The sequence below is a fragment of the Callithrix jacchus genome, chromosome 11 (assembly GCF_049354715.1).
Source record: "Callithrix jacchus isolate 240 chromosome 11, calJac240_pri, whole genome shotgun sequence".
Classification (NCBI taxonomy): domain Eukaryota; kingdom Metazoa; phylum Chordata; class Mammalia; order Primates; family Cebidae; genus Callithrix; species Callithrix jacchus.
In genome coordinates this window covers 90609791-90624789 of record NC_133512.1, presented here as the reverse complement: position 1 = coordinate 90624789, position 14999 = coordinate 90609791, and the positions used below count along the sequence as shown (strand labels likewise).

Below are 14999 nucleotides of genomic sequence, written 5' to 3'. Positions count from 1 at the left end.
GAGGACCCTGGAAAAGGCCGCGGAACTGCCTCACCATGAACCTCTGTGCCGGCACCACCAGGAAGCTTCCTGTGAAGAGCCAGGCACCCGCCCCCTTCCTCCTGCCTCGATGTCACAGTGGCGACATTTATTTGCCCAAACGATGCTAGCCAGGCTTGAGCATGAAGGAGACAGTGCTGCTTCCTAGTGAGAGGGCAAAAGGTGACGCACGCGGCGGGCGCTAACAGACATGTATTCCACCACTGAAACCAGCGGGCGCTCACTCTTACACGCCAGGGAGTGCATGTGGGCTGCACGTTCCAGGCGGAAGCACGGCCAAGATCTCAGGAAGATATTCCTGTTTATCTAAATTAACAGGGAGAGGACTCCCTGCAGAGCGAGCCCTGCCTGTCAGCCTTTGCCACAGGCATGGCGCAGCCACCATCGTCCTGTCCCCGAGGGTCAGGCGCAGACGCTGGGTGTTGTGGGCCGAGGTGCGAAGGCGGGGCTTACCAGGATCATGTGGCCGGTGGTGATGTCCATGTTGGACTGCACAGGCTCCTCGGACCAGGACGAGGTGCTGCTGCGCGCAGAGGGGCTGGGCATCGGCCCATCACTGAACTGGGATGAGACACTGCTGATGCGGGACGTGTGCGGGCCCTCGGGTCGATCCGGTGGCCGCGTGGCCATGCGCTGGCGGCACAGCTCCTGCAAGACAGAGGGAGGCACAGCAGGGGGTTAGTGGCACTGGGGATGCCCAGCAGGCGGGGGGCCACGGCACCCACGTGGCACCAGCCCCTTCTTGTGCTAAGATCCGAGGTTCAGGCAGGTGAGAGTTGACCCCTGGGCAGGCCAGCACAGCAGGATGGTCAAAACACCCCAAAGCACCCTCCCAGCACGGCACCCCGAGAAGCCTTCAGGCTTGGGGAAGAAAGGAAATAGTGGCCTTGCTCTCAAAACCAGAGAATATAAACACATACACACACATACACATGCATCACACACACATACACCACAAACATACATCACAGATACACACACCACACACACATTACAGACACACACCACACACACACATCACAGACACACACACCAGACACACCACAAACACATATCACAGACACACCACACACAGATACATACACACATCAAACATACATCACAGATACACATCACACACACATACACACACCACACACACACCACACACAAACACCACAAACATATATCACAGACACACATACCACACACACACATCACAGACACACACACCACACACAAACACCACAAACATATATCACAGACACACATACCACACACACACATCACAGACACACACACCACACACACACACACCAGACACACCACACACACATCACAAACATACATCATGGACACATATCACACACATACACACACCACACACAAACACCACAAACATACATCACAGACACACACCACACACACATACATGCATCACAAACATATATCACATATACACACATCACACACACACCACACACACCACGAACATACATCACACACACACCACACACACATCACAGACACACACACCAGACACACCACAAACACACATAACAGACACCACACACACATACATACATACATCACAAACATACATCACAGATACACACATCACACACACACACCACACACATCACACATCAGACATGCACACACACCACACACAACATACATCACACACACATGTACATACACACATCACAAATATACATCACAGACACACATCACACACACAGACATACACCACACACACACCACACATAAACACCACAAACATACATCACAGACACACCACACACACATATACACACCACAGACACACACATCACACATGTACACCTCACACACACACCACACAGAGACACACACCACAAATATACATCACACAAACCACAGACACCACACACGTCACACACAAACAGCTCACAGACACATACCACACTCCATATACACACACACCTCACACACACAGACACCCTACAGAAGCGTACACCACACATACCACACTCCACACACACACACACACACACACACACACACTCCTATAGATTCAAGAAAGCATCCACGGGACCCCCGTCTGCCATCAACATGGAATGTTCTGGAATAACAGCAGCCTTCATTGGGTGGTTTCTCATTCTATTAGAATAAAGGCTGGAGGGAGGTTTGCACTGTGGACTGAGATACAGAAACCGATGCCACAAACAGAGTTTTTGGAGGAAAAACAACATTATTCTGGTGTTTATTTCTTTTTCCAAAGCAGTGGCCAAGAGCTCACACAAGGCAGGGCAGATGGAGCCACGTGGGAGACAGAAGGCATGGGGAGGAGGAAGCCCGCGCCGCTGAGTGGACACCGAGGTCAGAGTTCCCAGGGTTAAAAAAAAATCTCAACAGGACACCTCAAGACAGTTTCTGTGGGATCACAGCAGGGTCTCCGACCTCTTTCCCCAAGCAAAGCCCAACCACACATTCAGGGCATCCCCAGCACCCGACAGACATGTGGGGGACATCCCCAGCACCTGACACACACTTGGGGGGCATCCCCAGCACCCACCACACCTGGGGGGGCATCCCCAGCACCCGACACGTGGGGGGGGCATCCCCAGCACCTGGTACACATGTGGGGGACATCCCCAGCACCCGGCACACACATGGGGTGGGCATCCCCAGCACCTGACACATGAAGGAGGGCATCCCCAGCACTTGCAGGGCTGGGCGAGACCTGTCTGCAGCCAGAACGTGGCTGCGCAGCCTTAGCTGCTCAGGACATGCAGGGACCACGCTGTTGCCGCTCACCTTCAGGGTGCAGCCCGGGTGCTCCCCAACACCTGACAAGCATGCCATGTTGAAAGTGTGCTGACCACCGTGGCAGGATGCTCCACCCTTTTGCCTAGTGAAAATATACCTGTACCCTGAGTCATCAAAGTGAAATGATATCCAGAAAAATTTGTAAGAGAATCGGAGCCCAACAGAAGAGGCAAATGCATTCATGGGGAAGGAAAGGCTCTGAGGGGCCTCATGGGCTGCTGCTGCCTGGCTGTCACTTTGGTGACATCTGGGGAGGCCAAGCCGCCCACTCGCCCCACCAGTGATACATCAAAGGCCTCACACCCACCAAAGGCTAGGAAACACCCCATGCTTCCATTCTTCTTTTACCCCGGGCTACCGGTTTCCTCGGCCTTAAAGATGTCTGCAAAGCCCACTGACACCATACCATCTAGAAAATGCCATTCCCCTCCACCGGGCTCTCCGGGATGAGCAGGTCATGCTCCCAGGCTCTCTGGTTCAGGCTCGTAGCGAGACATAGGTGCTGTGGGAAGGGGCCCTTCAGCCCCCAGTCTCCATGAACCTGCAGCCCCTGGAGAGCAGCTGGGGATGGGGAGGATGACAGCTGGGATGGTGGGGAAGACCATGGATGCGGGGAGGAGGACTGCAGGGGGACAAGGAGGATGACCATGGGGGGAAGGGGAGTATGACCACGAGGGGTGGGGAGGAGGACCACGGCGGGTGGGGAGGAGGACCACGGGTGGTGGGGAGGAGGACCATGATGGATGGGCAGGAGGACCACGAGGGCAGGGAGGATGACTGCGGGGGTTGGGGAGGAGGACCATGAGGGGTGGGGAGGATGACCACGGGGGGATGGGGAGGAGGACCACGGGGGGTGGGGAGGAGGACCACAGGGGATGGGGAGGAGGACCATGGGGGGCGGGGAGGAGGACTGCGGGGGGATGGGGAGGAGGACCATGGGAGGTGGGGAGGAGGATGGTGGGGGGCGGGGAGGAGGACTGCGGGGGGATGGGGAGGAGGACCATTGGAGGTGGGGAGGAGGATCGTGGGGGGCGGGGAGGAGGACCGCGGGGGGCGGGGAGGAGGACTGCCGGCATCCCAGCAGAGACACACCGGGGAAAATGTGCTTTACCAAAGGCCTCCGGTGAGGATAAGGGGTCTCTAACAAGAGGGAGCATTCCAGTTCCTTCTTTCCCAAACATCTTCAAGTACTTGCTAGTTTATAGACAGAGCTAAAATAGTGAATGTGTTTTCTCAGAATTTCAAAAACAAAGCGAAATAAACAAAAAGAAATATGTGCACAGGGAACAATTTTTTTTTTTTTTTGAGACAGACTCTTGCTCTGTCACCCAGGCTGGAGTGCACTGGCACGATCTTGGCTCACTGCAACCTCTGCCTCTTGGGTTCAAGTGAGTCTCCTGCCTCAGCCTCCCGAATAGCTGGGACTACAGGTGTCCACCACCATGCCTGGCTAATTTTTGCATTTTTAGTAGAGACGGGGTTTCACCATGTTGGCCAGGCTGGTCTTGAACTCCTGACATGAGGTCATCTGCCTGACAAGGGCTAATTTAAATAAAGTAGATGATACCAGTAACCAACCTGCGTATGGCTCAGGGAAGCCAGCAGGTCGGAGAATGCGACGCTCTGGGGAAGAGGATTTGAAACGTTGGAGATTTGTTCACATAAAAATGAAAAATCAAGCTAGCACCATGTCCATCCTGTGATTTGCCACCCGTGGGAGAGCTACAGTGACCTGAGCTCTGTTCTCTCCTGAGTGCCATGGAGGCTGAAGCCACTGAGACACCCACAGTCCAAGACTGAGATCCCTGCTCCACCACAAACTTCCATTTTTTATTTTATTTATTTTTCTCCCCAAGTCAACAACAGCAAACAACAAGCTTTTCATGTGACCTTGGACAAACCCCGAAAGTCTCTAAGCCGATTTTTTTTCACGTTATAAATGGAGGTAATCCTATAGTTACTGTAAAGATTGAAAGGGTTTCATGTATATTCTGTAGCATGGAGGTGGCTACAGAGAAACCTCAAGCATTAATGAGTAAGAGAGAAGTTAGTGAATAAAAGTTCAGACCGTTCTCTAAGCCAGAGCCACACTTGACGGCTTGGCAAATGCAAGGATATTTCTGAGGAAGTCACGGAATATATACATATACATACATATATATATATATTTTTTGAGACAGAGTCTTGCTTGGAGACCAGGCTGGAGTGTAGTGGTATGATCTCAGCTCACTGCAATCTCTGCCTTCCGGATTCAAGTGATTCTCCTACCTCAGCCTCCTCAGTAGCTGGGATTACAGGCGTGTGTCACCACACCTGGCTAATTTTTGTATTTATTGTACAGAGAGGGTTTCACCACACTGGCCAGGCTGGTCTTGAACTCCTGACCTTGGGTGATCCACCCACCTTGGCCTTGCAAAGTGCTAGATTACAGGTGTTAGCCACCGTGTCCGGCCAAAGTCGCACAATTTAGAAGTGGACAAACCGACACGGCCTCCTCAGGCGGGTGCCCCAGTGCCTTGCGCGGTGAGGGAGACACAGGGCTGGGTGTCGCCCGGCGGGGACCTGTGGTTCTCACCAGTGGCCACTGTGCAGCACGAGGTCTCCTTGAAGGTCGTAACTCCTTTAAAGGAGGGAAACACCCATAAAGATCCAAGAATAAAGCCCCTGACGGAGAGGAAGCCCCAAAAGCCTGGCCTAGAAGGCTGGAGACAGGCGACTTTGCCTGTGCGGGGGGGCGCTGCCATGGGAGAAGGGCATCCGCACAGCAAGGCAGCTCCTGTGCAGGGGGAGGCACTGCCATGGGAGAAGGGCATCCACACAGCAAGGCAGCTCCGGTGCAGGGGGAGGCGCTGCCATGGGAGAAGGGCATCCGCACAGCAAGGCAGCTCCTGTGCAGGGGGAGGCACTGCCATGGGAGAAGGGCATCCACACAGCAAGGCAGCTCCGGTGCAGGGGGAGGCGCTGCCATGGGAGAAGGGCATCCGCACAGCAAGGCAGCTTCTGGCTGGGACACTGCTCTTGGATGAAGACCCCCTCCCTGTGGCCTTTTGCCTACAAATGGGGGCTCGTGCTCTAGCCGGGCGCTGCTCCGCTCTGACCACTACCAAGTTTCTACGCAGCAAATGGCTCAGACTAACCTGAGCAGTGATAAGGCCGGGAATGTCCTGCAGGGAGCATGGGGACGGTGGGGAGGCCGGGTCCCGGAGGGGTGGGGGCGGTGGGGAGGCTGAGTATGGGGCTGATGAGGTTGCTGGGGCTGAAGTCCCTTCATGCTGCGCCTGAGCCTGGGGGCAGGTGAGAGGCATGTCCTACTTCCCTGGATGCTATGACAGGCAGGACATGGCTCCCGGAGGCACCAGCCATGCTTCCCTCACACACGTCTTCAGAGGAACACGCATGAGGACGGCAAACACAGACTCGATGGATGCCTTCCAGAAACCAGGACCCAGGAAACACACGTCTTCAGAGGAACACGCATGAGGACGGCAAACACAGACTCGAGGGACGCCTTCCAGAAGCCAGGACCCAGGAAACACACGTCTTCAGAGGAACACGCATGAGGACGGCAAACACTGACTCGATGGACGCCTTCCAGAAACCAGGACCCAGGAAACACACGTCTTCAGAGGAACACGCATGAGGACGGCAAATAGACTTGACTTTGGTTCTTTTCTTTGACTTCTGGGATAATCATTCATTCATTCATTCATTCATTCCTAGCACCTGGAGTCAGAGGGTCTGATTTTGAGTCCAGGCTTCAGGCCTTACTGACTGTGTGTTGGGGAAAGTGCCTGATCTCTCTGTGCCTCAGTTTCCCCATCTGTGAAGCAGTGATAATGGTAGCAACCTCACAGTTGGGAGGATTAAATAAGATAACACACTTGGACTGAGGCTTCAGGCCTGTGCCTGACACATGCCAGGTGACTATCTGCTGTTCCTACTATGATTATCATTAATTATTCAAAATTGGGTTTGCTATGGTTCCTTGCCAAATCAGCATGGCACAGGGTGCCGGGAACACCAGGCTGAGCCAGGCTGGGTCACACTCGCCAGGCCCTGACCTCTGAGCACCGCAGGCCACCTGGAGCTGGGCATGAGTCATTGCAGGAGGTGACGGTAATGATGGCGACAGCGCGTGTGGGTGTTTGTGGGAAGGGGTGTGGGGGGCCAGGAGGAGAGGACCCTCCCTGAACCTGAGGCCAAAGAAGGCTTCAGGCAGGAGAGGCTCAGGCGCCATGGCCTGGCCTGATGGCACTTGCAGAGATGGGGACATGAGAGCAGGCATGGGGCCTGGAGGAGCTGATGAGCTTCCTTGGGATGGGCAAGGAGGAAGAGAAAGAAGGGGTCTCCCCTCCTCACAGCCCCCCGGTGGGCAGCGCTGCTGGCACGGAGCTCTGCATCTGCACCGTGACTGCTGTCTGAATGTGCTTTTCCACGGCAAGCCTCCGTTTTGGACACGGCATGTACCAGATGTCTCCAAGCAGGAAGTAGCACTTCCTGGAGCACACAGGGCCTGAAGGGAAGCCGCTGCATCTTCGGCCCGCCTCACCTCATGGCTCAGCCACGGCTAAGCCGCACGAACCAGACAGCATTTCACACCTTATTCAACCCAGCTGCTGCTAAGCCAGCGTGGATGCCGTGGGGCCCACCGAAGGGTCCACTGCCTCGCGCTGCATCTCAGGACACCCACAAAGCATTGCTTTTGCCACACTGTGCTCGGCTGTGAAGCCACTTTCTGGAGCCCGAGCTCCATCCCGGACAGTAACCCAGGCTGGGAAGAAGCCGCCCAGGTGTCGGCTGTCGGGGACTCCCTGCAGGTGTGGCAGGGGTGGCGGGGCGAGCAGCGTGCCAGCAGCGTGTGGAGGTCACTGAGCAAGGGCCGTATCCTGGAAACTGTGCTGACACCACGCTGACAAGTTAACCCCCCAAGTCCACGTGGCACTGGCTGCCGGCCATCCTGCACACGTCCCGGAAGACATGGCTGCAGACCCAGCTCCTGGTGTCTCCCTTGGCTATAAACACAAGAAAGCCACATCTGTCTACTGGAGACAGACAGAGATTCCTCACAAGTGAGCTGGAAATGCCCCAGACCGCTGTGCGCCCAGGGAATGAGGGTCAGGCCAGCCCACTCCGAGGACAGGGCTGGGGTGTTTGACTGCCACGTCTTCCACTCACCGTGACCTGCCTCCGCCAGCGTCCCTTCCTGTTGCGTGTGGCCCCTTTCCTGGCCACCTGCCAGAGCTCCCTCACAGCGGGGTCCGGCCCCTCCCTCTCCACCCTTTCCTGGATACTCCTGGGACTCTCCAGACATGGGGGAAGCTGGGAAGGAGCCTGGATTCTTGCTGGAGAAAGCGGGGAGGGGCGTTGCATGTGGTCTCATTCACTGGTCCTTTAGGCTGATTATAGTTTCCAAATAATCAAAGAAATTCTATAGTCTGTCCATTCTCGGTTCTTTACCTTAAAATTTAAAAATTCTGTAAGGAAAAATGCACGCCTTCCTAGAATGGAATAAAAAATGTAGAATGCACTTGACTTAGTAACCATCCAGCCAGACCCAACAAGACAAACATCGCGGCATTTGAAGCCGCTCCAGGTCATAATTTGGACATTTTCTCCCTGCATGAGGCAACTCTAACCCTCTGGGTGAGGCTGCCGGCGCGGGCTCATTGGAGGTGCCACTGTGAGCTGCCTTTCCCTCCCAATACTTGAAAGTGTCAGCCCACAGCTGTGGAGGGGCCACACTCTTCGCTCTTCAGCTGAAAGCAGCATCCACACCTGAAAAGGCGGTGGTGTCCATGACACTGAACGGAGGCGTGAGCTTGCCGACCGCTGAGGCGGTGACCGATGGACCGCGTGGGCCCACACACTTCTTTAAAACCTGAGTTGAAGTTTGCAGTGTCAGCTGCCATCACAGCAGAACTGCCATCAGGTGAGAGCAGCCTCTGCCTGTGTCTCCTGCGCTGATTATCAGACTTCTGTGGGTGCCCAGGGCATGGAGCGGGGGCACCCGTCAGCCAGCGACAGTAAACACTCTAAGTACCATTCCGTGCGGTGAGTTTAAAGTACGAAGCTGTAGTCGGCGGGCGGGCTCACACCTGCAACCCCAGCACTTTGGGAGGCCAAGGTGGGCGGATCCCTTGAGCCAAGGAGTTTGAGAACAGCCTGGGCAACATAGTGAGACCCCATCTCTAAAAAAAAAAATTAGCTAGGTGTGGTGGTGCGAGCCTGTACTCCCAGCTACTTGAGAGGCTGAGGTGGGAGGATCACTTGGGCAGGAGGTTGAGGCTGCAGTGAGCTTGGATGGCACCACTGCACTCCAGCCCTGGTGACAGAGCAAGACCCTGTCCCCCACCCCCACGAAAAAATACAGAGCTGTGATCTAGAGAGCATTTTATTGAGCAAGAGATAATTTATAAAGTGTAATCAACAACACAAGCCTCCCCTGAGAGGCAGCTGAGGCCAGCCCCATCATGTTCTGAAATTTCCCTGACTCATAATCCTCAGTAAGCACAAGGTGCATCCTCACCCAGAACAAAACTCTCCTGGTCAGACAGTAAACACCCTAGAGCGAGTCCTGCAGGCCACACCAGCCTTCGAAGGTGTTAACTGGCAGAGGTGCCAACACACCAAGACCTGAGACCTGCTCACTTAGAGGGATCCAGGACCTCCCCGCACAGCCCAGCCTGCCCCTCCACAGTGCCCGCTTGCAGGGGTCCAGGGCCTCCCCCGCACAGCCTGGCCTGCCCCTCCACAGTGCCCGCTTGCAGGGGTCCAGGGCCTCCCCCGCACAGCCCAGCCTGCCCCTCCACAGTGCCCGCTTGCAGGGGTCCAGGGCCTCCCCCGCACAACCTGGCCTGCCCATCCACAGCACCTGCTTGCAGGGGTCCAGGGCCTCCCCCGCACAGCCCGGCCTGCCCCTCCACAGTGCCCGCTTGCAGGGGTCCAGGGCCTCCCCCGCACAGCCTGGCCTGCCCATCCACAGCGCCTGCTTGCAGGGGTCCAGGGTCTCCCCCGCACAGCCCGGCCTGCCCCTCCACAGTGCCCGCTTACAGGGGTCCAGGGCCTCCCTGCACAGCCCGGCCTGCCCCTCCACAGTGCCCGCTTGCAGGGGTCCAGGGCCTCCCCCGCACAGCCTGGCCTGCCCATCCACAGCAGCTGCTTGCAGGGTCCAGGGCCTCCCCCGCACAGCCTGGCCTGCCCATCCACAGCACCTGCTTGCAGGGGTCCAGGGCCTCCTCTGCACAGCCCAGCCTGCCCCTCCACAGTGCCCGCTTGCAGGGGTCCAGGGCCTCCCCCGCACAGCCTGGCCTGCCCATCCACAGCACCTGCTTGCAGGGGTCCAGGGCCTCCTCTGCACAGCCCAGCCTGCCCCTCCACAGTGCCCACTTGCAGGGGTCTAGGGCCTCCCCTGCACAGCCCAGCCTGCCCATCCACAGCACCCACTTGCAGGGGTCCAGGGCCTCCCCGCACAGCCCAGCCTGCCCATCCACAGCACCCGCTTGCAGGGGTCTAGGGCCTCCCCACCACAGCCTGAGCTAGGGGCACTGACACATTTTTGGCAAACGGATCTTGGCCAGACAGAAGGTCCAATCCTTCCTGCCACTTCACTTAGAGAAAAATCTAAGATCAGCCTAACAGTCATGAGGACGCCTCTGTCTGCCACGTGGGATGATGCATCCTCAGCCACAGTGGCCTGGTGTGAACAGCTTGGTGACCTTGAGTTTGTAAAGACAAGTAGGACCTTGTGGCACTTTGCATGACTCAGTGACCAACAGGTAATTCATTACGGAGAAGAAGAAAGGCGGACGTCACATCGTTCTTCTGACCGTAGATTCAGCCGCACCTGCCAACTCCCTCCCCACTCTGCGGGGCTGGATGGAAGCTCCATCCCACTGAGGGGTGGCGTGGGCCTCCCGGCCCTGAAGGCACCCATGGGCTACTCCTACCAGGGTGTGGCTGAAAGCCGTTTTCTTTTCTCTTCCCAATTCATATTCTTTAGCAGCAAAAAACCCACAATGTATATGTGAACTAAAAAAGAAATTTCCACGTAGCAAAGGGGAAGTCATTTGTTTTTGTGCCACGCTGCTCTGCATGTTTGGGGTGTCTGTCCCTGTCCCCCACCCCCACCAAAAAATACAGAGCTGTGATCTAGAGAGCATTTTATTGAGCAAAAGATAATTTATAAAGTGTAATCAACAACACGAGCCTCCCGAGAGGCAGCTGAGGCCAGCCCCATCATGTTCTGAAATTTCCCTGACTCATAATCCTCAGTAAGCACAAGGTGCATCCTCACCCAGAACAAAACTCTCCTGGTCAGACAGTAAACACCCTAGAGCGAGGCCTGCAGGCCACACCAGGCTTCGAAGGTGTTAACTGGCAGAGGTGCCAACACACCAAGACCTGAGACCTGCTCACTTAGAGGGGTCCAGGGCCTGGAGATGGAGCTCACATCTTTCTGGAAAGCTCTGTAGGTCCCTACGTCTCAGTATAGCTGCTCTGTAGCTTTTTAGCTGTCGGTCCCTCCTAGGAGCTGAGAAAGTTATTAAGAAAATGATTAATGAGAGCATGTCAAGTTCCCAGTGAGAAGGACGTGTCTGCAGTAGTGGAAACTGGGCACGGTTTGCAGGTGGTCTCTGCAGTAAAACATCAGTGGCTATACTGTGCCTCTGTCCACAGTAAAACATCAGTGGTTAATACTGTGTCTCTGTCTGCAGTAAAACGTCAGTGGTTAATACTGTGTCTCTGTCCGCAGTAAAACGTCAGTGGCTATACTGTGTCTCTGTCCACAGTAGAATGTCAGTGACTATACCGTGTCTCTGTCCACAGTAAAACATCAGTGGCTATACTGTGTGTCTGTCCGCAGTAAAACGTCAGTGGCTATACTGTGTCTCTGTCCACAGTAAAACGTCAGTGGCTATACTGTGTCTCTGTCCACAGTAGAATGTCAGTGACTATACTGTGTCTCTGTCCACAGTAAAACATCAGTGGCTATACTGTGTCTCTGTCCACAGTAAAATGTCAGTGGTTAATACTGTGCCTCTGTTCTCAGGAAGAACATGTTCCAGAGCCCTTAGTGACTTAGAAAAAAGAATCCCATGGTAGAAAATGAAATCCACCACTGGCAAAGAAAGCCGGCTAAGGCGGAGCTGAGATCCACACAGTGGGGCCGTGTGAGGCGGAGGCTGAGGCCCAGGACTCACGGCAGATCACCTGTGTGCCCCTGGACAGGCTGCCGAAAGCCGTGTGAGTGTTTTGCCATCTGTGAAATGGGTGGGGAGAAAGGCGGAGCAGCTCGGAGAGTTGTTGGGAGGACTCTGTGGGTGGATGTGTGTGGAGCGCAGAGTACGAGGCCTGGCTGGCACCCTCACCTATGCAGCTCTGACCTCAGATGGGTGTGGTGAGTACGAGGCCTGGCTGGCACCCTCACCCGTGCAGCTCTGACCTCAGGTGGGTGTGGTGAGTACGAGGCCTGACTGGCACCCTCGCCGTGTGGCTCTGATCTCAGGTGGGTGTGGATATCCCCTTGCCAGTGTACACACCTACATTTGGGCACAGAGAAGCCACACAGCCTCAGGGGAGCTGGGGGCATCTGGCAGGGCTTCATTCCAGGACATGATAGCAATACCAAGGAGGCGGGACCCCCAGGCCGTCCTCTAGCCACTCTGTCTTGCTGATGAGACCCTCTCCCTCCTCCCTCCAAGTGAAACAAGAGTAACTGGGTGTTTTTAAAGAAGAGAACCCCACCTTCCACTGTCACCCTAAATGGAAATGGTCCACCGCAAAACACACCCGTGGTGCCTGACCTAACGCCATCTTAATGGTGCCATGTCTGTGGAGACGGGCAAACCCAGCACATCGGCACCCAGGTGCAAAAACTCCCCAACAGGAAAACGCAAAAAATGGATCTTTTTGTACCTTGGTGCTGCCTCCAATACATCCAGAGCTAACGGCAACTGTTGAGTGTGAGCCCCGTGGCACCCGAAGTGCCCACACCTGGACCCTGCCCTGAGCAGAGCCACGTGGGGCTGGCTCCGCAGGTCAGTGGGGCAGGTCAGTGCCCCATCCCAAAAGCCTCCCATGCTCTGAGTAGCTCCGCAGGCGTGAGCACGCAGACGGAAAGCCGAGGACTGCGCAGTGCGTTCCCACACCGCAGCCCCACGCGCTGCAGAGCCGCCTGCTCCTAGATGCACCCGGGTGGGGCCCTGGCTCTGCCCGCAGAGTCCTCAAAGCAGCTTACACTTCTTTGTAACACAACGCACAAAGTGAGCTGAAGAGGATTCTGGGGGCAGAAATTCATCCATACACATCATAATGCAAATGTCTCATGTCTTAACTCAGCATCTGAAGGGGAAAATTACAGAGTGGAAATCACTGTGAGAGAGGAGACCTGTCATGCTCGGATTTTGAAAAGAAAGACCAAGACCACAGAGGTTTCAGGAAAACCTTTCTGCACCCTCCTCGGAGCCAGCGAACAAAGCCGAGCTGCCCCAGCGTGTGCTAAAGGATGGCCTTGGGTTTCAGGGTTGTTGTGAGAGCGCAGTAACAGGGCAACGCTGAGGAATGAAACGTCCAAAGCCAGGCAGGAAATAGCGGGTTTGCTGGGCTCTGCTGGGGAGGAACAAAGGCCACTCTGCAGACTGGATGAGACACCCAGAGAATGTGGAGAATGCAACTGGCCCTCTCTGGGGAGGGCCCTGGTCTTCAGCCCAGAGGGCAACGCAGAATCCAACACAGCAGAAGCCGTGGGGCCCGGCGCACCCACAGGTGGCTCCCATGTGACATGGTGAAGGGAAAGCCTGTGCTCTGCCGTCTGACACAGTGGCCACAGAGCACGTGCTGAACAGGAGAGAAAAACAGGAAGGTGAAACGTTTAGAAAGCATGTGGGAAAAGGCCGGGGTAAATATCCAGATGGTTCAACGGGGTGCTGTGTCATCACGGGAAGAAAAAATTTCCTGTATAATCACCTCTCCCCGGTCATGACACAGTTTTATTTAAGAGGCTTTCATCTCATCCTAAAACTCAGAGGGACTCAGAAGGAACCGCCTCACATTCTAGGCCAGCAAGGCTGGCTGGGAGCGGAGGGGCAGTAACCAGCGATCTCGCTCAGGAGGACTTCGCACAAGTACTCCCACCAACACTGGCGGCTCCAATCGGCCCGCGACGGGAGGCTCTGGCTTCTGCGCACATCCAGGGCATCCCCGTGAGACCTCAGGGAGTGCAGGCCATGCTCACTTCCTGAGAGGAGGCAGCCCACAGCTGCCCTGAACGCCAGGGGAGCCTCCCTCCTCCTCCCATGGAGCCAGGACTCGGGAGCTGCGCCTGTTTGTGATCTGAGCCACGGCAGCACTCGTCCCTGCCACGGTGTCCTTGGCTCACGGCCCACGTGGCCAGTGCTGCTCTGGTGATGCAGTCCCACCGCCTCCAGTGGCTTCTCCTTGGTGACCAGGTAACTTTTACACTTGGACGGGGAATAACACACACACATTCACACATACACACATCCCAAAGGGCGGACGCCCCCGACAGCACTGCCCAAGGCTGGGCCACAGAGCTCTCTCTGCCAGAGACCTGGTCTCCCTCCTCCCCACTCCTGACACATGTCACGCAGGTGGGCTGTAAGCACAGCTCCCGTGGGAAGGGGTTCCACGGCACGGGTGAACGAGCCGGAACAGCCCACGGTGAGCGATGTGGGCCAAGCAACATGGAGTGTTTTACCATTTCGCAAGATGTTTTCTCAAAGCAAAAATGAAAGATACAGACATGTTTCATGCAAGTGAAAATGATTTTCAACAGTGTTCTAAACGCGGAACAGTCTTGGAGCAGCCAGTGAGGAGCAGGAACACAGCAGCCTCTCCCCAGCTCAGCCTCTGTGCCTGCGGCACCCAGAGCCCCAGCCCTCTCCCGGGTCCCTGCACTGCCTCGGGGCCAGGCTCCCTGCATCTGGACATGTGCTGCTGCCCAGTTATTTTCACATCCAGACCCTTGCCTCCCATACTCAGGAGCCGAGGTCCTCCTGGCTACTTTCTGTACCCACAGTGTCTACGTGGTATAGGGGTGCCCTTGCTGAGGCCTTGCATGCTGGTCAGCACCCCAGGCCTCCAGGTCACAGCTGGCTCAGGGGCCGAATGCCCCACACCAAGGCAGCCCCGGGGAGCAGTGAGGGGCACCA

General features: G+C 55.9%; 1 protein-coding gene across 16 annotated transcripts in view; it reads right to left on the bottom strand.

The window, feature by feature from the left end:
• PTPRN2 (protein tyrosine phosphatase receptor type N2) overlaps nt 1–14999 on the bottom strand; it is a 1018236-nt gene that overhangs the window by 122791 nt on the left and 880446 nt on the right. For all 16 annotated transcript variants that reach the window (XM_078343304.1, XM_078343314.1, XM_078343301.1 and 13 more), the window contains one exon: nt 493–687. In XM_078343304.1, the coding sequence (XP_078199430.1) occupies nt 493–687 (195 nt within the window). The remainder of the gene's footprint in view (nt 1–492; nt 688–14999) is intronic.